This window comes from Engystomops pustulosus, chromosome 8 (genome assembly GCF_040894005.1).
Source record: "Engystomops pustulosus chromosome 8, aEngPut4.maternal, whole genome shotgun sequence".
NCBI classification, from domain to species: Eukaryota; Metazoa; Chordata; class Amphibia; order Anura; family Leptodactylidae; genus Engystomops; species Engystomops pustulosus.
In genome coordinates this window covers 102,949,629-102,976,899 of record NC_092418.1, presented here as the reverse complement: position 1 = coordinate 102,976,899, position 27,271 = coordinate 102,949,629, and the positions used below count along the sequence as shown (strand labels likewise).

The window sequence follows — 27,271 nt, the reverse complement described above, 5'->3', positions numbered from 1 at the left end:
CTGCAGCCTAAATCATAGAAGGTTCCAGGCGGTCGGAGCCGCTCACACATTGGCAGAATTCTATCCCAATTAATCACATGATCGGTCAGTGGGTGTGGCAGAATTCTATCCCAATTAATCACATGATCGGTCAGTGGGTGTGGCAGAATTCTATCCCAATTAATCACATGATCGGTCAGTGGGTGTGGCTTAAAGGGCCAAAAACGTGCAAGAAAGACCTGGATACGCCAGCGCGTTAAATGGATGAAGACTCCAACGCACCGAAACGCCTCGTCTTTTGTGCAGAATAAATGTACAATTAGTTCTCCTTGTACAATAAAGCTGCTCCTCTCCGACCAAATATCTGTAGTCCATGAATAGGATCCTAGTCCTGCGTTACCCAGGATGCCGTGCGTCTGCTGTGGAATCCGCTGCTGCCCAGGAGGTGAAGAATGGCGCAAAACCACAACAGGAAGGAAATAAAAACCTGAAGTTTTTAACTCTTTAATATTTTTGTATTTGATGTAAAATAGAATTTCCCCAAAGATCTGTTCAGTACAAACTGGCGTCACATTCTGCGTCTACGAAAGAAGTCGCCGGAAAAAAAAAAAAAAATGGCAACGAAAGAGAAAAATAAATTACATCTACAGCGAAAAAATATATCAAAAAGAGTAAAAATCCAGTTAGTGTGAAAAAATAGAGTAAAAACAGTAAAAATAGTCAGAGTCTACAAGGTGTCTGGGGGCGGAGCTTCACATGACCCCACCCACTAGTGATTAATAATAATACTTGTGCCGTCCTCTACTCCAGTTACAGCAAGAGCTGCATTTAAATCCTGTGCTCCAATCACAGCCAAAGCTGCGTTTATAACTCAGACTTTGCTTTGCAGAAGGGAGGGAAACGCACCTCCAGAATGTACTGCAGCAGGGAATGAAATGGAAGTAGTGTCGCAGCTTTGGCTGTGACTAGAGATGAGACTGCAGCTAGAAGACTAGATGGTGCGATGTCCCAGTGATAAAGTGCCGGACTCCGCCCCCTCCAGGCAGTGCATGCTGGGAGATGTAGTTCCTCAACAAGTTACAAGAAAACAAACATTTACTGTTCAGAAACATCTCCGACCACAAAGAGAACAAAAGGCGGGGGAGGGGAGCAGCCGCAGAGAAGATGGGAGCCCCATAGGGTCACCACATCATATTGTGTCTTATGCTCCAGTCACATCCAGAGCTGCATTTACAAACGAGTAAAACAGCAATTTACCTGCACAGTCCTCAAACAAGATGAACAGCGACAAAACCAGTTACCAATTCTAATGTAGATGAGGAGGGAGGCTCAGGAGGAGCAGCCAGGCCGGGCATGCGTGTGTACGAGGGAGTCATGAAGAGTAGCCATCAGCCGAGCATGCATGTGTATTGGGGAGCCATAAGGAGTAGCCATAAGTGAGGTCTGGAATGCATGTGTATTGGGGAGCCATGAGGAGTAGCCATTAGCCGGGAAGACTATGCATGTGTATTGGGGAGCCATGAGGAGTAGCCATTAGCCGGGCAGAGCATGCATGTGTATAGGGGAGCCATGAAGAGTAGCCATTAGCCGGGCAGAGCATGCAGGTGTATAGGGGAGCCATGAGGAGTAGCCATTAGCCGGGAAGACTATGCATGTGTATTGGGGAGCCATGAGGAGTAGCCATTAGCCGGGCAGAGCATGCATGTGTATAGGGGAGCCATGAAGAGTAGCCATTAGCCGGGCAGAGCATGCAGGTGTATAGGGGAGCCATAAGGAGTAGCCATTAGCCGGGCAGAGCATGCATGTGTATTGGGGAGCCATGAAGAGTAGCCATTAGCCAGGCAGAGCATGCATGTGTATAGGGGAGCCATGAAGAGTAGCCATTAGCCAGGCAGAGCATGCATGTGTATAGGGGAGCCATGAAGAGTAGCCATTAGCCGGGCAGAGCATGCATGTGTATAGGGGAGCCATGAAGAGTAGCCATTAGCCGGGCAGAGCATGCATGTGTATAGGGGAGCCATAAGGAGTAGCCATCAGCCGGGCCGGGCATGCATGTGTATAGGGGAGGAATGAGGAGTAGCCCTCAGCCAGGCCGGGTCTGCATGTGTATAGGGGAGCCATGAGGAGTAGCCATTAGTCACACAGACAGCTGCAGCACTGGGAATGCAATGTCCTAAAGCAACAATAAACAGGTTTGTGAAGCTTTGGATGTGATTAGAGCAAGGATCATGATGGTCAATACTGATAAACATACATATTGGTATCCCCTTCAGCAGCCCTGCCAAATCTCACTACCCCCTGAGCTCTGGAGACCATCCTTCACATCACTGTTTCCAGATTGCGTGACAATGTATCAGTGAAGTCCGTTAAAGGGGACAAGCACTATAACCGGCTGTACGTAAGACCATCTAGGCTTCTTTGTGGTCGGGAACTTACTACCATTCGTCCCCCTCTATATCTCTGCTACTTCCATGGGGGAACTGCTGACAGTTGCCCTTTATGACCCGGCCAGAGCTGCCCTTAAAGTCATCCCATAATTCCTGGGAAGCCTGCAGCATAGAACATGACACACTGTAACGCTGCCGCAGCTCAACACAAAATGTAAATATCCAAGTCAAAGTGAATATAAACCAAGTCTGAGATGCATCTCCTTACAGTGTAGTCAGCCATCTCTAGTCACATCCAGAGCTGCAGCCACGCCGCATTCTCCTGGACTGTACATCCCTCCTCTAGAAGAGCTTTAACCGCAGCTTTGGCTGTGATCAGAGCAGACGTCATAAAGTCATTCACAATCCATAGGAGTCTAAAAAGTTACTGAATGTTGGAATTTTTATAGATAAACCTGCACTAAAAATTAAGATACAAAGTGTTATAAAACTTTCCAGTGAGAGGCCACGGCCCCTGAGCGATGACCCCGGGGCCCCGAGCAGCAGCGAAACTCAGTGTTACGTCATCTCTAATGTAATAAAAGAATAAAACCAAAGTGAATGGAAAAAAACTAAAAAAAAAAAATCCCTTGATCCTTGTGGCGGCTCCGGAATCCCTGGAGACTCTGCTCCATGCAGTTCTGGAACGTGTAGTCTTGGGATGTAGTTCGGCCGGATCTGCGCCGAATCAGGAGATGCGGGAGGCGGCACCGTCACCTGCGGAGGAGGAGGCGGGGTCACCGTCACCCGCGGAGGAGGAGGCGGGGTCACCGTCACCCGCGGAGCCAGGGTCACGGGGGAGGAGATTCCAGTGGATCAGTAGTAAAGTGAAAGGGCCTGTCAGACTAATCTGCAGCTTCTTGTACCGATGGCGCTGTCCCTTTAATGTCCGGTCCCCGTGGGCTCCTCAGAGCTCGGTGGTCAGCAGACAGCGCGGTCGGGTCACCTCCTCGGGAATCACGGAGCTGAAAGATATCACAGGCGTCACTAGAGAAGTGATGGATCTGGTATTACAACTCATTTACTTTACTGTGCAATACCAGAAACAACCTGTAGTCAGAGGTGGCGCTATATCTGGAAGTGCCCTGTTCTTTTAGATATAGAGCCACATCCGTATGCAGGTTTTGTCTGGTCTTTTCTGACAGGGGGGCAGAGCGGTAATACCAGGCACCGCCTGTAGACCAAGGTGGTGCTGTACCTGGAGGACACCATGGTTTTATGTCCATAGGTTATGTGTGTGGAATTGCACCACATCTGTCCTCAGGTGATGCCTGGTATTGCTGTATGGTGTAGGCTCTCACCTGGAGGGAGTGGCAGGAACGTGCGCTACATTTAGGGTCTCTGCACCAGCGGCGGGCAGCTCCATCACATTGTTCAGGACTTTTGCTGGCAGGGGCGGCTCCGCTCCAAGGTGACCATTGGATAGGACTCCACTCTGAAGACCAAGAATTAGATACTTTTTAGTCTTATACTCTAATCACATCCAGAGCTGCCCCCTGGAGTGATCATACTCTGCTGTATTCCATTGTGGAAGAAGAGTACAAGATGCTACAGAGCGACATCGTATCCTACACTTACCGGTACTAACCACCGGGGGGCGATAGATGCATAGGACGGGACCTGCAGAGAGAATGGGACAGGTCAGCGCCTCCTGGTGAAGGGAATGAATAGCAGGCGACTAAAGGCGGAGTTACCGGTGGCTGCGGCGCAGGGGGAGGAGTCTCTGTGAGGTCAATGAGGTTCTCAGTCAGCGACGCCAGCAGCAGGTCCAGGTCATCGGTCACACTCTGCAGCAGAGAAGGGTCAAAGGTGGGAAAGCTACAAAGACACAAAGTTGCACCTGTGCAAAGCAAGATGGGGCTCACCTTTAACTGTGGGGTCTCCTCCGGGGAGGGCAGGGAGGGAGACATCACAATGGGGTCAAATATTGACTCTTTCAGTTCCTGGGACCCAAAATTTCTACAGATAAAAATATAAGTCTCAAGGTGCAATAGTCTGCAGAGGTCACATAGTACAAGGGTCATGTGCTGGGGGGGGGCTACTATAGGAAGAGAAGGTCAAGAGGTAAGGAAGGAGAAGAGGTCATGGGTCAGGACTAGGGTCAGGGCTGGACCATAGACAAGGAAGGGTAGGGGATGGGTCAGGTGTAGATGTGGTGGTCAGAGGTCAGGTCAGTTCCGGCTATTACTCACGATACGATCACGCTCTGCACTGGGGGCTCTCGCTCTGGACCTTCCTGCACCAGCGATCGGTTACTGACTTTCACGGAGACGCCCCTGTAAGGGAATCAGCAGCCATTACCCTGGGGAGGAGGATCATCAACAAAATCAGGGTCAGAGGTCAGGGGAGCACTTACCTGAGGGGAGTCTCCTCAGGGTTCACAGTGATGTGACTGAGCCCCAAATCTTCTCTAATAATCTGTGAAGACACAAAGCTGCAGGGTGAGACACTGTGACGACACCTCTGCTACCAGTGATCTCCCCATAACCCCATCAGTGTAAAAGGTGAGACCCTTTATATGCCCTATAACCCCCTGAGGGGGAGAGGTCACCTTCTGTCCGGCCTCCACCTGCGCCTTCAGGATGTTGCTCTTGATATCAGGGGGCGGCCAAAGCGGAGCGGCAGCGGGGGCTTCCACCTGGTTATTCAGACATTTCTCCAGCAGCTTCACAGGGTCCTCCTGAGACACAATGATGGGGGTTATACCAGGGGAGACAACAGGGAGGTCAGAGGGTTCCCCGATACACACACACACACACAATGATGGGGGTTATACTAGGGAGGTCAGAGGGTTCCCCGATACACACACAATGATGGGGGTTATTCCAGGGAGGTCAGAGGTTTCCCGGATACACACACAATGATGGGGGTTATACTAGGGAGGTCAGAGGGTTCCCGGATACACACACAATGATGGGGGTCACGAGGGATCGGAATCCTGGAGAGAGCAGTGGAGTGACTAGACCCGAGTGTGGGGGGATAGCGCCCCCTGTACCTGTCTGGTGACATTGACATTGAGTCGCAGCGGGGGGCCGGCGGGGCCCAGGTTATTGGCGTCCACGTTATTCAGCTTCATGGTGGAATCTTCAAAGGCTAAAAGACAAAGTCCAGGATTATAAGACGCCTCGTCCCATGCACCACAATGTAAGTGCCCCCCTCCCCGCTCACCTGGGGGGGCCTCTGGCTGTGCTGCGGGGGGCTCCTCTAGGCAGGGGTTGGAGAAGGCCAGGACCCCAGCCTCCTGTGTGGCCGCCAGGATCTCGTCCAGCTTCTTCTCTAGCAGCTCCGGGCTCTCGGTCCGACTAATAAAACTGTGGAGGCAGCAGGGAAACCCTGAGAACCTGCCCCGGAGCCGCTGTACTGCGCCGCTGCCTGTGGATCCACACACGTCCTCTGTGCCGGTGGTGGGGGAACTTACCAATACTTGTATGTATTCTAGAGGCAAAACCTGTGCTCATCCAGAGCAGAATCCGGGACCCACATGAATCAGCAGAGAGGGGTCCTGGGGGGTGCGGGGAGGGAGGTCACTTATTTAGGACATAAATCTACATCCAGGGAGGGAAGCACCGAAACACGAGTGGATGACTCAGGATTTTATTGCCATTTATCACACTTACACAGAAGAGAAACCTCTTATTGGTGCCACGACCCTCTGATAACACTTCCTGTCTGAAGGGTCTATGGGTCCTATACCAGAAGAACATGGCAGCTTTATTCCAAACACAGCGCCCCCTCCAGGTGTGGCATTGCAGCGCAGCCCCATGGCAGAACCCGACGCCTCGTTAACCCCTTCCTGGACTATAGGATAATACTAGCACGACAAGTGTTATCAGAGGGACACAAGAGAAGAATAACACAGAATTAATTAAAAAAAAAAAAAACTTCTAGAAGAAAAAGGGACTCCACAAATTCTACCCCAGATCAGGAGTCCATGGGGCGGGGACTAGTGCAAAGACTACAATTACCAGCAGACCGCGCTGGCGCCATCACGTTATTGTATTATTCTGGAGCGGCTTCTATCCGCATCAAAGGGGGAGTCCGCACTCTTTACAGAATTGGTAACATTTTGGCAGCGGATGATGTCATCCAGACTCCTCCGCCTCCTCAGGTCAGGGTGTCCCCCTAATTTTTCACCCCAACATCTACAGGGACAACAGCAACATTGTATCGTGTTCTATGGCCTCATCAATGAATGTATCAGCGATGGCAATCGGTCAAGGGGGCGGGGCTCATCACTACAGTCAGCGTTCATAGTCTATACGTGACATCATCAGCTGAGGGGGTGGAGTCTTATAATTCTGTCATAGCCGTCCGGGGATCCAGGCCGCGGAGATCGATGGGTTTTCCTGCGTTTCTCACGTTGTGCTGATACACGTAGTGGGTGTGGCTTCTGTCCGTTTTCTGCGCGGAGGAGGACGAGGACTGCGGCTTTCCGTACCTTCTGCCATCCTGCGCGGCGCCCGGCGCTCCCACAGGCCTGAGGTGGGTTTATTCAGAGACTAAAGATTAAATAGGGTAAAAAACGGCCGAGAAAACTGCGAGGAAGCACCCACAACCGAGAGAGAAGCCAAGAAGAGGAGGAGAGGAGCGGCCATCACCGCCGACCCCCAGGAATCACAGATTGGTCAGATGATTAGGAGCAGATCACAGATTGATCTGGATAGATTAGTAGGATCGTATCCCAGATGAAATCTCAATCTCTGGTTATTCTTCATCTCCGCAGCCAAACGTTCCCACTTTGATTATTATTAGATCCAGTGATTGACACTTGATTTATATTGGATCATTGATATTGCACAGATCAGGTCACAACAATCAGGACAGATAATTGTTGCTCCTTTTATACAATCATTGATCAGATCATCATGAGATCACGTTACGGACGGTTGATTACCACATTCAGAGATCCGGTCAGTGACGGCCGATTGTGGAGCGCGGATCCTTGATGATTACAGTAAATTCTAACGCTCATCACAGATCAGAGCGCAAATTCACTGACCGCTGGATCCTAGCATCACATCATGAATCCTGGCGACTTGGATCACGGATCCGATCATTGATTGTTGGGATCAGGTAATTGATTATTGATCAGATAAAAATCATAAATTCTTCCTTGGTGCAGATTATTGCTTCCATAAAATTTAATTCCGCCCCGCGGGGATCCGGTGATTCGTTTGCAGTGATTGGCAGCGGATTATGTTGGATCACAATGACGAGAGATAAAGACAAATCAAAAAAGTCTCAAAATCACAGCTAGAAGCAGAGCAGAGGAGACCGATACAGATACCAGAGGTGATATCTGTATCCAAAAAGGCCCCAGCAGCAGATCCCCCACCACCAGCACCAGAAGATCAGGGCACAGCACCAGCACCAGCGGATGAGGGCACAGCACAATATGATTTGTGATTGGATACAAGACAAGCAGCGCAGGACAGAGACAGCAACAGAACACGAAATATACAGACATTACATTACATGAGTGACCCCCACCTCTGCTTGCTGTCAACAAATGTGACACCTTACAGCTTTACCCAGTCTAGGACATTGTAACAAAATCTCAGCTGTGAGAAGTATTAAGGCAGGGTTTTTTTTTTTTTTTAGCATTCAAATGTGTATGTTGCTTCGGTTCAATGAAAGCAAGCACAGGGTTTATCAGACAGTTATCCTATAAAACTCTCCATGTGCTATGGAAGTCAATCACATGAAGATTCTAGCATTAACCCTTCAGTGACTGAGCTATGGCCGATATCTGGATTTATCCCGTGGTCTATGGAGGAAAGAGACAAACCCACCATTTCTTCTCGGGGTGATGGGCTCCAGGGCTCTGATGAAGGGCCTCAATCTCAAAACCAGCCGGCGGTGCCGGGACAGAGGTCGCAGGGCGGATGGACGGCTTCACGGGCCAAACCTGCGATACAGGCAACAAGGTATGATACAATATGCTGATGTATGATACAATAGGCTGAGCCGTGTATCCCAGCCAAGCACGTGTGATACTGTATCTAACACCATTGGCCCGTTTCACATTATTCCACTTGTCTTAGTCCTCATCAAGAACTGATCACGGAATAATGCGAGACCGGCCATTGGGTGCGATACCATCAGACTGCATCATGTATGACCTGGTCTGCAGCGATACAGTCCGCTACTATTGTAGCCTTTCAGGTCTTACACCATCTGAGCTACTGTATCTAAAAGTGTGATACAGCGTTTTCACAAGCACAACTGTAATCTGGTATTTGTGCCCTGGCTCCGGGCCCAGATTCCTGCAGACCCCTCAGTCATGGAATGGCTCCCCCTAGATCCATGTTTGTCCTGGTACGGCTGTGTATAATTCTGTGACTATGGGTTAACACCAGAACATTGCCGGTTCCGGGATTACACTATGGGACGAGGAGGTCGGGTTCTTACTGGTTGTGCTCCGTTGCTCTGGGCTGCAGGTTGTGGATGGTCGGCACTGGAGGAACAACATAAGAGTCACAAGGGGTTAAAGCCGCATTGTACCATCAGCCGAGGACACAGCATGGGTGACACTGGGGTTTGCACTTACTTGATCAGGTCGGGCCTCGGAGCGTGTGCTGCGAATGGAGAAAAACTGGAGTGAGACCCCGGAGAGGTTATTTCACAGCAGACAGTAAAGTGACACCCAGTACCACCTACCTCTGCTCAGCAGGGTCCTGCGCGAGTAGCGCTTGCTGGGTCTGCGCTCAAAGGACGATGAACGCCGCGGCTTGCTGGACTTGGTCGTCTGGTACTCTGTTTTTCCGCTGTTAAAGAGACAAAGTGCAGGAATTAAAGGGGAAGTCCAGGAGCCAAATATGAGTAATTCCTAGAGCAAGCAGGGAGTTACATAGGACTGCAGACTGCCAGCTTGTTGGATATGTGGGTCTTTTGGCCCAGGGTGCAGACACCGGGGGGGGAACGGCGCCGGCCCAGGGTGCAGACACCGGGGGGCGAACGGCGCCGGCCCAGGGTGCAGACAGGGGTTTTATTTAATGTCTACTCTGGAATTATTCTTGAATTTGTGGTGAGGGGCAAATACATCTCTGGGGTGTTCACCCTCTGCAGGAGATCAGCACCCAGACGCTACACCATCCCCCATAGGAATAGCATTCAGGGTGGACACACAACGCAAATAGAGCCCCCCTCCGATGTATACACAGCGCCCCTGACACACACACCTGACAGGAGACAGAACCCAAACTACAAGAACAGATGACGTCCTGTTGTGACCTGCACCCATCCTCTATACTGCAGGGTGGGGAAGGGAAACTGTGTACACATAGGGCAGGGTTACAGTGTATCCGATCACCTAGCCACAGTATCACCAGGACAACCAAATGAGGAGAGTCCAGGATAAGCAGGTTAGATACATTGTAAATAGAGAGGAAGAAGTGAGAATAAGCCACATGCGGCTTTGGATGTGAATTGAGCATAACAGGGGGTACATATATTGGGGTCACCTGTGCAGTGTATGGGGGAGGGGGGGGCTTACCTGTATCTGAATCGTGACCCCAGTCGTATGAAGCCGGAGCGGGCCGAGCTCTTCTGTGTGGGGCCCCGGAGGCGGAAGAAAGCATGATGCTCCACCGCGCACTTCCACAGGTGCTTACAGGCCTTCGGATGCTCCATCTTAAAGACAAACGTGTGTTCCTGCTCCTTCCCCTGAAATAAAAGTCGGGATTAGAGCAGAGGAGCCCAGACACCCATGGGCGCAGCACCCTCCATCTCCACAGCACCCTCTAGTGGCCACACTGCACATTTAGGCACTGCCATCCCCTCTTTACCTGTTCATCATCCTCAACCACGACCAGCGTCAGTCTCGATTTCTTGAAGTCCAGGCGAGTGATTTTGGGCCTGCGATAGAAAAGAACGAGGGGATCAGCACAATATCATTAATCATTATCTAACATCCGCCAGATAACAAGGCAGAGGGTTCGTTACAATTGTATTCAGTCCGGACAACATCCGGTGAGCTGCACAGCCCCAGACTGATACATTGTAACAATCAGGACAGGATGTAGCTCTGTGCTGGGGCGTCAAGCTCAAGGAGGATTGTGTCAGTTACGTTGTGACAAACCCTCAGATGTGGAAAGTATTTGTTCTATTCAGACCTTGATAATCTGAATGCTGGATTAGAAGAGACGGCAGTAATAATATTGTGGATCCTTTAAGAGGGCGGAGCGTTGCGTTGCCCGGAGCACATACCTGGGTAGTGACTAATGCACCGTGAGGATTAGTCACCCCTGTATGGGGGGGGGGGGGGGGGGGACTGAGCCCTCTGCAGGATCCTCTCACATTCTCAGATGTTGTAATTGCAGATTCCTTGGAGAACAGTTGCCTTATGCAAGACAGAAACTGCCAGCAGGTGGAGGGAGAGCGCCCCTTGGTGGCAGGAGTTGGCACTAAACAGAAGGCGCAGCAATGAGGCAATGCTGCAGATCTTAAAGGGCAAGTCTTCAATGACAAACACACAGCTGCTTTCTCCATAAACAGCGCCACGCCTGTCCACAGGCTTATATATACACTTATAAAAGACTATATAACTTCTATCATACTGCCCCCTATGTACAGGAATATAACTACTATAATACTACCCCCATGTACAAGAATATAGCTACTATAATACTGCCCCCTATGTACAGGAATATAACTACTATAATACTGCCCCATATGTACAAGAATATAACTACAATAATACTGCCCCCTATGTACAAGAATATAATTACTATAATACTGCCCCCTATGTACAAGAATATAATTACTATAATACTGCCCCCTGTGTACAGGAATATAACTACTATAATACTGCCCCCTATGTACAAGAATATAACTACTATAATACTGCCTCCTATGTACAAGAATATAACTACTATGATACTGCCTCCTATGTACAAGAATATAATTACTATAATACTGTCCCCTATGTACAAGAATATAACTACTATAATACTGCCCCCTATGTACAAGAATATAACTACTATAATACTGCCCCCTATGTACAAGAATATAACTACTATAATACTGCCCCCTATGTACAGGAATATATTTACTATAATACTGCCCCCTGTGTACAAGAATATAACTACTATAATACTGCTCCTATGTACAAGAATATAACTACTATAATACTGTCCCCTATGTACAAGAATATAACTACTATAATACTGCCCCCTATGTACAGGAATATAACTACTATAATACTGCCCCCTATGTACAAGAATATAACTACTATAATACTGCCCCCTATGTACAAGAATATAACTACTATAATACTGCCCCCTATGTACAAGAATATAACTACTATAATACTGCCCCCTATGTACAAGAATATAACTACTATAATACTGCCCCCTATGTACAAGAATATAACTACTATAATACTGCCCCTATGTACAAGAATATAACTACTATAATACTGCCCCTATGTACAAGAATATAACTTCCTTTGCCATACAAGACAGTCAGCAACCCCCCGTCCCCTGCATATAGGCAGACAGGCCCCCAGTATACAGCCGTTTCCCCCCCCCCCGTATACAGTCAGCCGTATACATACAGCCCCTGCACCTCCCCCCCTTATATACAGCCAGTCCCCTGCCCAAAACATTAAAAATAAAAACATCTATTCCCCCGAAGCTCCGCTGATACAGGTCTGTGCGTGACGTCAGGACACATGGAGTTGTCACTGCCGGCCGGACTGCATCAGCGGAGCTTCAGAAGAGTAGTTTTTTTTTTTAATTATTTGACCGGCTCCGCCAGCCCCAGAATAATCGGTCCACCAGGATTTCTCCCGGTGGGTTACATTGCCAGTCCGCCCCTGCAAAGAAGCCACAATTTCAAAATCCTAGAAAAGCCCTTTAAATGGTCCCCTGGATGGCTCTAAGACAGCCGAATATTCAGCATACACTGAGCAGCCATTGGATAAGGGAGGGGGGTATAACAATACATCTCCCACAATGCACTGCAGCAGCCATATTTTTAGGGAAACACGGAGGTCCTAGAAACAACCTCACCTGCCGCATACAATCCCATAATCCCCTGCGACACTGTGACGACACTGCATACCGGACTCACCAGAAGAACAATCCGATCTTTGAGTCCCCCTCGAATACCAGGACTCCGGTCGGGGTCAGTCCCAGCTGATAGTCGTTGCCGTCTCGCGCCTATTTGGGGAAACAACAGAGGATGAGAGGTCCGGACCCCAGTCCTATAATAGCACAACTTATGTGGGGGGCACATACTTTATATCTACACCATCTACAATGCAGAGAAGACTGACGTGGGATGTGAACCACCAGCTGTCACCAACATCACATGCTGGGAGTTGTAGTCCCCCCCCCCCCCCCCATATCCATACCCATACAATACAAGCAGCTACAGAGAACAATGCACCAGACGGATCCCGACCCTGCTGTGCACTGTGCGGCGCTCACCTTCACGATGTGCATGTCCACCCCGTACATCTCCAGCCACTTTGCTTTGTTCAGGTAATTTGTTTCGGCCTCTGCCGGCATCTGACCCCTGGAGGAGTAAAGAAGAGGTAAAGGGTAACATCTCCCACAATGCACTGCACCAAATACAGCATCTCAGTGTGTGGGTACAGAAGGGGCAGCTTGGGATGTAACTGGAGTAACAATCACCTGAACTCCTTCCACTTCTGAAACACCGCAAGCTCCATCTCCTCCGTCTGTGAAGGGACAAAGCGGAATTCTGACACCAGGTCCGGGGTGTGCTCCGAGGGGTCAAAGTCTCCCAACTCCCCTGAAAGAAACGTATTATTAGGGAATGAGCCCGGTTATTACCGATCCTGGAGAACTAGGGCCATGTCCTCACACTGCTGTGCTCTGAGCTCCTGCCATCCTTCCCCTCCATCATGGGTAGAAGGACGAGCAGACACACAAAGCAGAGGGTCCATATAACATGTCAATGTAGAGAGCACAGAGCAGTGTAAAGACACTAGTAGAAGCTACAATCCTGGAATGTAGAGAGCACAGAGTACAGCAGTGTAAGGACACTAGTAGAAGCTACAATCCTGGAATGTAGAGCGCACAGCAGCATAAAGACTCTAGTAAAGCTACAATCCTGGAATGTAGAGAGCACAGCAGCGTATGGACACTAGTAGAAGCTACAATCCTGGAATGTAGAGAGCACAGCAGCGTAAGGACACTAGTAGAAGCTACAATCCTGGAATGTAGAGAGCACAGAGTACAGCAGCGTAAGGACACTAGTTGAAGCTACAATCCTGGAATGTAGAGAGCACAGCAGTGTAAGGACACTAGTTGAAGCTACAATCCTGGAATGTAGAGAGCACAGCAGTGTAAGGACACTAGTTGAAGCTACAATCCTGGAATGTAGAGAGCACAGCAGCGTAAGGACACTAGTAGAAGCTACAATCCTGGAATGTAGAGAGCACAGAGTACAGCAGCGTAAGGACACTAGTTGAAGCTACAATCCTGGAATGTAGAGAGCACAGCAGTGTAAGGACACTAGTTGAAGCTACAATCCTGGAATGTAGAGAGCACAGCAGTGTAAGGACACTAGTTGAAGCTACAATCCTGGAATATAAACCCATATATCAGAGGATGCTGTAGGAGGGCAGTACATTGGGATGTCCTGGCCACACAGGGTTAAATCATCTTGGAAGGATAACCCCGTGTTCTTCTGGAAATATCAGGTCTCCCGGCAGCCAGCACCAACGCTGTTAAATCCGGATTAACATCCCATCTCATCACAACACAATCTCCTTATAATCGCGGCGGCCAGACAGGAGGAGGGGGCTCACCGTGACGCCACATCAGGCGCTGCATCTCCTGCCGTGACCACCAGGGGTCACAGAATACAAGTTGCGACGTGGGTGACTGGGGGCTGCACGGACCTGCAGATTAGGGAGTCCTGCATATACAGGGTACCCCCCCTCTGCTTACCTTGGAGCGTGTACGCCGCCAGCTGCACAGAAGTGTCAAATGGACATTCGAGCCTGAGAGGAAAAAAAAAACGTAAAATACATCAGAATCTGGACTGGAGCGGAACCGTAGCGAATAACAGGCGCCTGTCCATAAAGGGTTAACACATCAGAACAGACACAAGGAGGGACAGAACCAAACTGCACAGGGGATCACATTGCCATCACTGCTACCCAGCACCCACCAGGGGAACGTCCCTCTGAAAGCTCCGTCTGGAAATCAATCAGAACCTTCCTGCTCCCAAATACAGACAATTTATCTGAGGTTAAAATGTGATAGTTGCCCATTGCAACCAATCAGAGCCCAGCTATCATCTTCCCATAGTCGTTTATAAAACAAAAGCTAAATTCTGATTGGTGACTGTTCTCAGGTCACAGAGAACCTCCAAATTCTGGACATGAGCAGATCACCTGCACTGATACACTGTAACAAACCGGCAGTAAGACTTATGCTGCCAATTTGTTTACCTCACTGAGGATTATATAGTCTGATACATTGTGACAAACCCTCAGGACAGGAAAGATTTGAGCCCATAGTTACAATGTTATACTACAAGCCATTGTCTGGTTATGGACACATTGGGGGTCATTTACTAAGGGCCCGATTCGCGTTTTCCCGTCGTGTCACCCGAATATTTCCGATTTGCACCGATTCTCCTGAATTGCCCCGGGATTTTGGAGCACACGATCGGATTGTGCCGCATCGGCGCTGGCATGCACGCGACGGAAATCGGGGGACGTGGCCGAACGAAAACCCGACGGAAAAACCGCCGCATTAAAAAAAATAAATAAATAAAATGTGTCGCGAAATTGCACTTACCTTCACTCATCCCGAGCCGGTGTATTCCAGTGCGTTCCGATGCTCTTCAGCGCAGCAGCGCCACCTGGTGGACGTCGGAGGAACTGCCTTAATAAATCCCGGCCGGACCCGAATCCACCGCAGAGAACGCGCCGCTGGATCGCGAATGGGCCGGGTAAGTAAATCTGCCCCAGCGTGTCAGTGCAGATTACATCGCAATTCTGGTGCAAAGCATCAGGGCAGGAGAAAATCATACTGCTACATTTTAACAAAAAACTGCAACAATTGTGTACTTAGACTTTCCTGCTGCATCTCACTTTACAATTAACCCCGTCCTTGCTGCACACAAAAGAGACTGAAGCAGGGGACACATAAAAGTTTAGCAAAAATGGGGGGCACTTACTTTCCACTGAGAATATCTTGTTTCAACTGCAGAACAAACAAATATCTGAGAAAAGAAATAGAATTATTATAAAAACAATGGGAAACCTCAGTTTACATGAAGAGAACTTCACAACAATGCTGTATCCGATCTTAGGCGTGACGCAGAAGACTACCGAGCAGTGTATCCGATCTTAGGCGTGACGCAGAATACTACCGAGCAGTGTATCCGATCTTAGGCGTGACGCAGAAGACTACCGAGCAGCGTATCCGATCTTACGCGTGACGCAGAAGACTACCGAGCAGCGTATCTAACCCATGTGTGATACCTCCGTGTCTAACCCCATCATGTGTGATACTGTCTTCTATATCTAATCCTACCATGTGTGATACCACTGTATCTAAGCCACTGAGATAACACTTACCTGGTGAGCTCCTCACGTAGGTTGTTGGGTTCGGATGAGTAGAACTTGACCCTCAAGTGGAGACAGTACGGAGGTCCAACTGCAGGAGAAACATCAGACGTCAGGTTTATGTAATGTATCCGGAGCGGAGCGCTGACCCGGAGCGGCTCCATGTCAGCATCGTCCCGGCTTCCAGAATTATACAATTGGATCCGACACAAGTGGATTAATCCATGTTATGAGGTTTTACTGCTGCACAGAGGAGGGGGATCCGGCTCCAGAAACGTCACCCTTAAAGGGGAACTCCACGCAGAACAATAAATGCACCGGTCTCAGTGACACCCCCCTCCTCCCCCCAATTAGGCATTTCCCTATTTTGTAGCCAAGGATTTGAACAAATCCAATCTGCTGTGTAGTCCGGCAACAATGTGTTACAATGTGTTATACTCCAGTCACATCCAAAGCTGCATTCAAAGGCCAGAACACAACGCAATCTCCTGAGGTTCTACGTTTTTGCCCCGTGTAATTTTGTTTTCAGGCTCTCAACAATAAAACACTACAATTCCAAGAATGCAATGCAGTCATGCGCAGATTACACAGAGCAGAGCGTCATCTGCTGCACATTCTGACCGCTAGATGGCGCCGCCAGAGCATAAACCATCTGCACCTCACCTGCTGCCGCCATCGCTATTGGGTCAGTCCAGCTGTGGATGCAGCTTTGAATGTGACCGAGTAGAAGATGATTATTACGTTAGTCATACACAAATGTTAATTACATACATATTATATACATATAATTAAGTTATATATAATATATATTGTCCTGGCCGCCATCGCTCCCTGCTGTGACCTCGGCCGCTCCGTAATTTCAGGCCTCACAGAATAAGGAATGCAGAACGACCTTCTCCCAATTAAGCCATTTCATAGGGATGTGAGCGATCCGTGGAGCGTGGCATCCGCCCGCCCCCTCCCCCGCACCAAGGTGGCAGAGCGGACGCATTGCTGTAACGCCAGGGAAGCCACAGGCACCCGCCGGGCATCTCTCCTGCACCGCAGCATCTGGAGCAGACAGGATTATGTCACATTTAATGTCTGAGCTCTTAAAGGGGACACAACGCGGCGTCCATCAGGATCCTGTGCTGTGAGGGGGTGATAACGTGTCGCTTCATAACCCCCCACCCCATACAGGTGGAAAATCTGCCCCCTGCCTGTAATACAGCACATATCAAGAACATGCACCTACAGGGACTATAGGGGGCGCTGTACTTACTCTTCACCTGCTTCTTGATGCTCTTTGTGTTATCCAGCCAGTGCTGAGGAGAGAAGAAGAAGAAGAAGAAGAAGAAGAAGAAGAAGGGTTCAGTCAATTTACCTCTGCTCCGGCACAAAGCCACGCAGCCCCCCACAGCTCCGCCACGCAGCCCCCCACAGCTCCGCCAATAAGCCACGCAGACCCCCGCCCGTCCAATACACTGCACCCTAGCATCTTCAGTGTTCTGCACCATAGTAAAGATGACATAGGGGCACAGGACCCTATAGTGCACATACTGTACGCAGTGTCATTAGGCAGAATTGCCTGTATACCACTATACACTGCATGACACCGTTACAATGTATCATGGAATTTTTACTGTTGAAATTCTTTCATTCTAATTTAACTCATCGGTTCTTACCACCTACCCCCCCCCCCTTCACCATTAACCCTTCCTGTGCCAGTAGCCCCCCCCCCCCCATCACTCTGCTGGCAGTGAGATCCCCTGGGAGGAGGAGGAGGACCCCGCACCACTCTGTGCACGTCTCCAAGCTGCCCAGTCCCAGCCCAGGAATGTGGAGGAGATGAAAGAAAACAGAATCCGAGATGAAGGAAAACAGCTCTTCGTCCCCTGCTCGCAACCCCCTCGCCCCGCCACCAGGGGCCACCGCCGCCTCTCCCCCGCCCCGCCACCAGGGGCCACCGCCGCCTCTCCCCCGCCCCGCCACCAGGGGCCACCGCCGCCTCTCCCCCGCCCCGCCACCAGGGGCCACCGCCGCCTCTCCCCCGCCCCGCCACCAGGGGCCCACCTGCCCCGCCACCAGGGGCCCCCCTCCTCTCTCCTGCCCCGCCACCAGGGGCCCCCCTCCTCTCTCCTGCCCCGCCACCAGGGGCCCCACTGCCGCCTCTCCCCTGCCCCACAATGTCCTGAATCTCTCCCTAATCCTTACCGCCACTTGTGCCGAATCCATGAACTGTAACCCAAAGTAATCCTTCTCGATCAGGTCCAGGTGATACATGATCTGCTCAAACAGCTCCTGACCTTTGGCTTTTTTCTAAAACAGAAGAGAAGTTTTCAAATAAACATCAATACAAAACCCAAAAACCCAAGGACCCCCTTAGAGGCAGCGGCTGTTCTCTGTTATCAGCCATGGCTCGAGACAAATACCAAACCAGGTGTAAACCCAGAATCCGATGAACAGATTTGGATGCAGCCCCTGGATCAGCGCATTTCTCTTACCAACCTGCCGAGACTGATCAATTAGTCTAGATATTGGGAAAGCTGGGTGACTACAAGAAGAACAGCAGCCATTCCCTCACCCAACTTTCCTGCATTCACCACACATCTGGCCCAAGATTACATAAGCATGTCAGCCATTCAGGAGCCGTGGAAAGCGGAGTATAATAATGATCATATTGGATTCCACTGGGTTTACAGCTGATAAGTGGGAAAGTTGGGTGAGCAGGAAATGTCCTGAATGGTTACAGCACATTCTCTGCTGCTGCAAGTTCATCCAAATTTCCTTCTACACAACAGAGGTCAAGTGGACGTGCACCAAGATAACCCCCTACAAGACTCCCCCTCCTCCTCACACTGGACCAGAACCGAGCGTTTTTTTTTGGAAACCAATCGATAAATTTTACCCACAAAAGGGGAACCCACAGATCATCATCTGCTTATTCCATAATCGTGGAGGAGATGGGACCCGACCACCTTCTCTGGGCACCAGAATCCAGAGAGGTGCAGGAATGACCCCCTTCTGCATCAGATGATGGAAGAGTAGTCCGCTGTACTCCCTGTGTATATTCTGTCGCTCGGCTCATCTATAGGACTGATGGAAAGGGAAGTTTTGCTTCATTTTGTTTTTTGATGTTATAAAACAAAAAAAACTGTAGAAAATCTCATCCCGGGCCGAGAGAACGAGTTACAGTTATAGTTATTTTTGGTTTGATAATATTTGTCGTTCTGCTGTTCCGGGGTTCGGGTGTAATGGCGGCTATATTGGCTTCCACCCAGCTTTTCCAGGATCCTCCATCACTGCGACAGATCTGATCCGATGACTCGTTATTTTTCTAAGGTCGGGGAGGAACTTTCCAGCATTCCTGCAGCAGCTCCAGAGGGTGAGGAGTCCCGATAAACGCTGCAGAACTGGTTTATTAGTGAGCGCGGAGGGGGCAGGGGGCACAGGATGGGCAACGGCTCAAAAGCCTCATTGTGTCTCCTAATGAGCGGCCGCAGCCATTGTCCAACAAGTGACCAACAAAAATATTTACACTGCAGAGCATCGCACCACAAGAAGCCAGGACCTGCTGCAGGGACGCCACACAATAAAGACTTCTAGATACACAGGTATCATAGCACAGGATTAGATACACAGCTCAGCAGACAGTATCACACAGGAGAGGATTAGATACACAGCTCAGCAGACAGTATCACACAGGAGAGGATTAGATACACAGCACAGCAGACAGTATCACACAGGAGAGGATTAGATACACAGCACAGCAGACAGTATCACAGAGGAGAGGATTAGATACACAGCTCAGCAATCAGTATCACACAGGATAAGCTTAGATACACAGCACAGCACACAGGAGAGGATTAGATACATTAGGAGTTTTCTAGTTTTTCCTTGTAGTTTCCTGGATGTTGCCTGCAATGTAAAGCATGTTGGGGGCGGGGGGTTTGTTACAGTGTATCGGTCGCATTCCCCTGTAGTTCCGCTCACATCATGTTGCGGTGTCTGGGACCTGCGCCGGGTGAATATTTAACTTTCGCTTCTATTTGTGGATTATTTAGTTTTCCTGACACGAGAAGCCGCAGGGCATCAACAAACATCCCAGCGAGGTGCGAGCCGCCCCCCACCCACATCAATCAGACCCCCGACAACACTTCCTGTCACACAATGGAAAGAGGAGCTTTATGGTCCCTTCTAATGACTATGAGAGAAATATACAGCAAACAAAGGGGGCAGCACTGAGCACCATGGGATCCACTCGGAGCCCCCCTTGTTTGAGGGGTGGGATCGTGTGGCCATGCCGGATCCGAGGGGGCAGGGTTAGCGATTGTCCTTTAAATCCTCGGATCAAGCTCCGCCCCCTCTCCAACATTATGAAGACTTCGATTTGATGTAACTTTCTGGTTTACTTCCAGAGGCTGAGCTATTGCTTCATACAGCTGAGGGTTTGTCACAATGATTTCCACTCCACACATTCCTCTTTGGACTCCACATTGATACAATTTAGCAAACTGTCAGGATGGGAGGGAGATTTATGCTCTTGTGAGTCAAAGATGACTGGTTACATTGTAACAAACCCTCAGCTGTAAGAAGTCTATTGTTATATAGATGTAGGATGGAATATTGAAGCAATCACAAAACTCATATCCTGGCTCCAGCTGATGAGACTGGAACAAACCCTCAGCTATGAGAAGTCTCTTCTAATACACCTGTAGGAGGGGACAGTCACATGACCTCCCCCTGTGATTGTTTGTGACGTGTATGATACACGTCACAAACAATGTATCATCCGCTCCCAGGAACAATGGAGGAGACCAGGAGTAACCGGATGATACTGGGTCATGGCCGCTCAGGATCCTGATGCGGATGAGAAGGGGCACCCAGCTTTCCGGGTGCAGTCACACCGGGCATTTAACACATGAGAGATTTTAACTAAATAAATTGATGTTAACATTTGTGTTAACAAAACTTCCCGTGTGAATGTTTCCTCCCAGATACAGATAAGTGGAGCAAGTGTTAAGTGATGGAGGCGTCTCCTGCTTTTCCCGGACTCTCCGTAAGGAAAGAAAAACAGACAGAACCGGTCAGACGGCAGAACCAGAGGAATGCAGAAGACAACAGGAAGTCACCGGCCTCATCAGGACAATTATTAAAGGGCCACAACCCTTTATAACAGTCCAGTAGTGATATAATAGGAGGAGCTGATATCATCACATCTTATTACAGTCCAGCAGTGATATAAGAGGAGGAGCTGATATCATCATATCTTATTACACTCCAGCAGTGATATAAGAGGAGGAGCTGATATCATCACATCTTATTACAGTCCAGCAGTGATATAAGAGGAGGAGCTGATATCATCACATCTTATTACAGTCCAGCAGTGATATAAGAGGAGGAGCTGATATCATCACATCTTATTACACTCCAGCAGTGATATAAGAGGAGGAGCTGATATCATCACATCTTATTACAGTCCAGCAGTGATATAAGAGGAGGAGCTGATATCATCCCATCTTATTACACTCCAGCAGTGATATAAGAGGAGGAGCTGATATCATCACATCTTATTACACTCCAGCAGTGATATAAGAGGAGGAGCTGCTATCACATCTTATTACACTCCAGCAGTGATATAAGAGGAGGAGCTGATATCATCACATCTTATTACAGTCCAGCAGTGATATAAGAGGAGCGGCTGATATCATCACATCTTATTACAGTCCAGCAGTTATATAAGAGGAGGAGCTGATATCATCACATCTTATTACACTCCAGCAGTGATATAAGAGGAGGAGCTGATATCATCACATCTTATTACAGCCCAGCAGTGATATAAGAGGAGGAGCTGATATCATCCCATCTTATTACACTCCAGCAGTGATATAAGAGGAGGAGCTGATATCATCACATCTTATTACACTCCAGCAGTGATATAAGAGGAGGAGCTGATATCATCACATCTTATTACACTCCAGCAGTGATATAAGAGGAGGAGCTGCTATCACATCTTATTACACTCCAGCAGTGATATAAGAGGAGGAGCTGATATCATCCCATCTTATTACAGTCCAGCAGTGATATAAGAGGAGGAGCTGATATCATCACATCTTATTACACTCCAGCAGTGATATAAGAGGAGGAGCTGATATCATCACATCTTATTACAGTCCAGCAGTGATATAAGAGGAGGAGCTGATATCATCACATCTTATTACAGTCCAGCAGTGATATAAGAGGAGGAGCTGATATCATCACATCTTATTACAGTCCAGCAGTGATATAAGAGGAGGAGCTGATATCATCCCATCTTATTACAGTCCAGCAGTGATATAAGAGGAGGAGCTGATATCATCACATCTTATTACAGTCCAGCAGTGATATAAGAGGAGGAGCTGATATCACCACATCTTATTACAGTCCAGCAGTGATATAAGAGGAGGAGCTGATATCACATCTTATTACAGTCCAGCAGTGATATAATAGGAGGAGCTGATATCACATCTTATTACAGTCCAGCAGTGATATAAGAGGAGGAGCTGATATCACATCTTATTACACTCCAGCAGTGATATAAGAGAAGGAGCTGATATCATCACATCTTATTACACTCCAGCAGTGATATAAGAGGAGGAGCTGATATCATCCCATCTTATTACAGTCCAGCAGTGATATAAGAGGAGGAGCTGATATCATCACATCTTATTACACTCCAGCAGTGATATAAGAGGAGGAGCTGATATCATCACATCTTATTACACTCCAGCAGTGATATAAGAGAAGGAGCTGATATCATCACATCTTATTACAGTCCAGCAGTGATATAAGAGGAGGAGCTGATATCATCACATCTTATTACAGTCCAGCAGTGATATAAGAGGAGGAGCTGATATCATCACATCTTATTACACTCCAGCAGTGATATAAGAGGAGGAGCTGATATCATCACATCTTATTACACTCCAGCAGTGATATAAGAGGAGGAGCTGATATCATCACATCTTATTACAGTCCAGCAGTGATATAAGAGGAGGAGCTGATATCATCACATCTTATGGATAGATGGGGTAGCAGCTCCTCCTGTACCATCCCTTTAAGTATGACACTTACCGGCAGGTCCACGCTGACATCGCTCCCGTCCAGTAAGGAGACTCTACATGTGATGATGGATCTGGCGTCCCCGGCGGCGGGGATGTGGGTGATCGCCCTCTGCGCTTCCCGTAGACGTTCCTTCTCTGCATGGCGCCGAATAGAGCGGCGCCCCAACGTGCGCCGGAAAAAGCTCAACATCCTGAGGCTACAAAACACAAGTAAAAAAAATAAAGGAAATTGAAATTCTAAAACTTAGTAAATAATCTAATATTTTCAGAGGTGACAGCGACAATCAGCGCCGCAGTGAGCGGGGTCAGGACTGAGGAGGGAACGAGCGCCAGGACGTATCGAGGGAGACGTCACCCGCTGGGAGAGAGATCAGAAACCAGTGACTCATCGCAGATACAAACCGGTTCCACCGAACGAGATCCATGAAAATCACAACAAGACCTCAACATGGAGGAGGACGTCTTCACGAGACCTGCAGGGGGCGCCATGGGAGTGCCGAGCGCCGCGCAGCAGCCCCCGGGAGCCCGAGTGCCGCGCAGCAGCCCCCGGGAGCCCGAGTGCCGAGCGCCCCGCAGCAGCCCCCGGGAGCCCGAGTGCCGAGCGCCCCGCAGCAGCCCCCGGGAGCCCGAGTGCCGAGCGCCCCGCAGCAGCCCCCGGGAGCCCGAGTGCCGAGCGCCCCGCAGCAGCCCCCGGGAGCCCGAGTGCCGAGCGCCCCGCAGCAGCCCCCGGGAGCCCGAGTGCCGAGCGCCCCGCAGCAGCCCCCGGGAGCCCGAGTGCCGAGCGCCCCGCAGCAGAGCCCGGGAGCCCGAGTGCCGAGCGCCCCGCAGCAGCCCCCGGGAGCCCGAGTGCCGAGCGCCCCGCAGCAGCCCCCGGGAGCCCGAGTGCCGAGCGCCCCGCAGCAGCCCCCGGGAGCCCGAGTGCCGAGCGCCCCGCAGCAGCCCCCGGGAGCCCGAGTGCCGAGCGCCCCGCAGCAGCCCCCGGGAGATCCATCCCTCCAGCAGGAGAGGGGAAGCAGAGGTAGTAGATACCCGGTACCTTGGGGGGGGAGGGGGGCCATAAGAAGACGCCAGACAATATGAGACAGATTCTACTTTGCACTTTCATATTAAGCATCTGGAGACTCCCAGGATCTGCAGCATGTGACGTCCTGCTCTCTGGTATCAGCCAGCAGAGACCGGTGACCACAGCGTATAGTGACTGCAGCTAAAGGGATGAGGTGTCAGCGAATCATGTGACACATTAGGCACCCACTACCCCCCCCCCCCCCCCCCAATCAGGATATTCTGTCTCCAGATAGACCTGACCCTTCATAGACCAAATGAAGACGGAGGATCCAACCTGCACCGAGACACCTGAACAAACACCCAGCTGTGAGACATCATCAGACTCCTCTCTGCCCCCACCCAAACATCAGCCACGGCACAAATACCTAGAATACACCAGTATTATACAACTACTACTATGACTAGATACACTAAGCTACTCCCACCTACACTACAATACTCCACCACTATACCCCTAATCCACCCTATACGCCATAGCTACTACTACAACCACCAGTATACCCCAACTACTACCTACCTATAGCTACTACTACAACCACCACTATACCCCAACTACTACCTACCAATAGCTACTAATACAACCACCACTATACCCCTACTCCAACCTACCTATAGCTACTACAACCACCACTATACTCCTACTAATACCTACCTATAGCTACTAATACAACCACCACTATACCCCAACTACTACCTACCTATAGCTACTAATACAATCACCACTATACCCCTAATCCACCCTATACGCCATAGCTACTACTACAACCACCACTATACCCCAACTACTACCTACCTATAGCTACTACTACAACCACCACTATACCCCTACTCCAGCCTACCTATAGCTACTACAACCACCACTATACCCCAACTACTACCTACCTATAGCTACTAATACAACCACCACTATACTCCTACTAATACCTACCTATAGCTACTAATACAACCACCACTATACCCCAACTACTACCTACCTACCTATAGCTACTAATACAACCACCACTATACTCCTACTAATACCTACCTATAGCTACTAATACAACCACCACTATACTCCTACTAATACCTACCTATAGCTACTAATACAACCACCACTATACCCCAACTACTACCTACCTACCTATAGCTACTAATACAATCACCACTATACCCCTAATCCACCCTATACGCCATCGCTACTACTACAACCACCACTATACCCCAACTACTACCTACCTATAGCTACTACTACAACCACCACTATACCCCAACTACTACTACAACCACCACTATACCCCTACTCCAACCTACCTATAGCTACTACTACAACCACCACTATACCCCAACTACTACCTACCTATAGCTACTACTACAAACACCACTATATCCCTACTACTACCTACCTATAGCTACTAATACAACCACCACTATACCCCTACTAATACCTACCTATAGCTACTACTACAACCACCACTATACCCCTACTCCAACCTACCTATAGCTACTAATACAACCATACTCCAACCTACACGGCATAGCTACTACTATTACCTACACTATTATACCCCTACTACAACCACCACTATACCCCTACTCCACCCTACACGCCATAGCTACTACCATTACTAGCTACACTATAATGCCCCAACACTCGGCCCACTAGACTACATAACTACTAATTTCACTAGCAGTGCCATTTCCACCACGTATAGTCTTACCACTACTACAACCTCCATGATACTCCTATAACAATCGCCCAGTGGACAACGAACTACAACTCTCAGCATGTCCTGACAATGGCTGCAGCCTATAGTGGGCTCCTGAATCCCCTCCATTTGTTCCTCTGATGCCTGCTCCTTGCCCCAGCAGGCAGGTAACAGAGCGAGAAGTGACCCCACCGATGAGCTGACACAGTGTAACGAAGAGCTGACGATCTACCCTCCTCATCTTGATCGTACAATTACAATCCTCCCAGCGACATGAAATCAATAAAACTATTGTAATACAAAAAGAAAGAATCCAAACAATCCGGGAATAAGAGGAGCGGCTGATACTCAGGGAGGGGACTGTGGCGCCTGACTACACAGGTCTCGGCTGTAGTCTGTCGCCATGGAGACACATCGTCCTGCATAGGAGCTGTGGACCGTGTGAAGAATATTTCTAAAGTTAAAGACATTGGCGCAAACACAAGTTGGTTGTAAAAAGTCCACACGCCCTTCAGTGCGGATGTGATCGACGCCTGGAGGTGCATGCTGGGAAATCGCACAGTGTACGGGGTCACATGGGGTCAGGTTGAGCGCCGTAGTATCCCTTACTGACCAACACACAAGAATCCCATCACCTAAACACCAAGTGTCACCAAATGTATCCTAAATGACAACCCCAGAGGTCACATGACCCAACACGGCGAATCACAGCGAGACGACAGATTCCGTATTCGCTCCAATCTCTGGCAAAACCTCAAAAACAAATCACAACAAGATCAATATCTGACGTCCCGACCACCAGGAGCAATGCAGATCACATACATCACAATATCGGCCAGATCTGATCGTCTACTACACTGTTATGGCCGATCCCTGGGCTGTACACAACCAGATCCCCCGATATAACAGATCATCCCCCGGAGCAACAAGTGGCGCACAGCAGGGGGGTCGTTACAATGTGTCAGGGGCAGCAGTCACACATTATTCACACGAGCGTCTCACCTCGCTGCGGCTCCGGCGGCGGCTTCTCCTCTCTCCTCACATCTCCCAGGAAATGGCGTCTGGAGCCGCGGCCGGAGCTCAGCTCTTAAAGGGGCGACGGCTAGCGGCCGGTGGGGTCCGCACAGGGAGGAGGGGGAGGGGCTCCAGACCAGAGAGAAGACCCTAAAGACAGGAGAGGAGACCCCAGAGACCAGAGAGAAGACCCCAGAGACAGGGGGGTCACAGAAATAGAGACGAACCCGGAGAGGACCACTGATATTATATTAATTAGACAATATTTATTTATCCTATTATTTCTTTATTTAGTATCATTTATTATTTTTTGTTTTTTTGTTTGTTCTTCTATTGATTATGATGAGGTTATTCATCTTTTTATTTCTATTTTTGTTACTTTTTATTATTTTATTTTATACATTGTTTCTTATCATATTACTGGTCACCGGCTGTTGGGATCTGAACCTTTGCAGATAAATAACA

At 49.3% G+C, this 27,271-nt stretch overlaps 1 protein-coding gene across 3 annotated transcripts; it reads right to left on the bottom strand.

Moving 5' to 3' along the window:
* Window positions 1–469: 469 nt before the first annotated feature.
* Window positions 470–26,897, bottom strand: EPB41L5 (erythrocyte membrane protein band 4.1 like 5). 3 transcript variants are annotated; one of them, XR_011849461.1, is made up of 27 exons: window positions 26,795–26,897; window positions 23,053–23,239; window positions 18,154–18,258; window positions 17,222–17,264; window positions 15,973–16,051; window positions 15,570–15,614; window positions 14,330–14,382; window positions 13,046–13,166; window positions 12,839–12,926; window positions 12,480–12,568; window positions 10,193–10,262; window positions 9,901–10,070; window positions 9,066–9,172; window positions 8,956–8,983; window positions 8,817–8,862; window positions 8,198–8,313; window positions 5,574–5,716; window positions 5,401–5,498; window positions 4,957–5,085; window positions 4,762–4,823; window positions 4,598–4,681; window positions 4,271–4,364; window positions 4,100–4,192; window positions 3,984–4,025; window positions 3,707–3,840; window positions 3,153–3,370; window positions 470–3,122 (listed from the first exon to the last, which is right to left on the bottom strand). XR_011849461.1 is itself a non-coding variant. In XM_072122042.1 (26 exons), exons 2-26 carry the CDS (start codon window positions 23,230–23,232, stop codon window positions 3,313–3,315), a joined length of 2,277 nt encoding a protein of 758 aa, XP_071978143.1. In that variant the 5' UTR covers window positions 23,233–23,239; window positions 26,795–26,897; the 3' UTR covers window positions 470–3,312. The 3 variants fall into 3 exon arrangements, 2 of the variants coding, with proteins under 2 accessions (XP_071978143.1, XP_071978144.1); XM_072122042.1 differs by having other exon boundaries at window positions 470–3,370; XM_072122043.1 differs by lacking the exon at window positions 26,795–26,897 and adding an exon at window positions 26,615–26,710 and having other exon boundaries at window positions 470–3,370.
* Between the last annotated feature and the right edge of the window lie 374 nt (window positions 26,898–27,271).

Excerpts from the sequence above, each read along its gene's own strand:
- EPB41L5 (XM_072122042.1), bottom strand. The coding sequence starts at position 23,232 with ATGTTGAGCTTTTTCCGGCGCACGTTGGGGCGCCGCTCTATTCGGCGC. Across the intron at positions 14,383-15,569 it reads CAAGATATTCTCAGTGGAAA|GCTCGAATGTCCATTTGACA; the intron begins GTAAGTGCCCCC and ends TTTTCCTCTCAG. Across the intron at positions 4,193-4,270 it reads AGGAGACCCCACAGTTAAAG|AGTGTGACCGATGACCTGGA; the intron begins GTGAGCCCCATC and ends TCTCTGCTGCAG.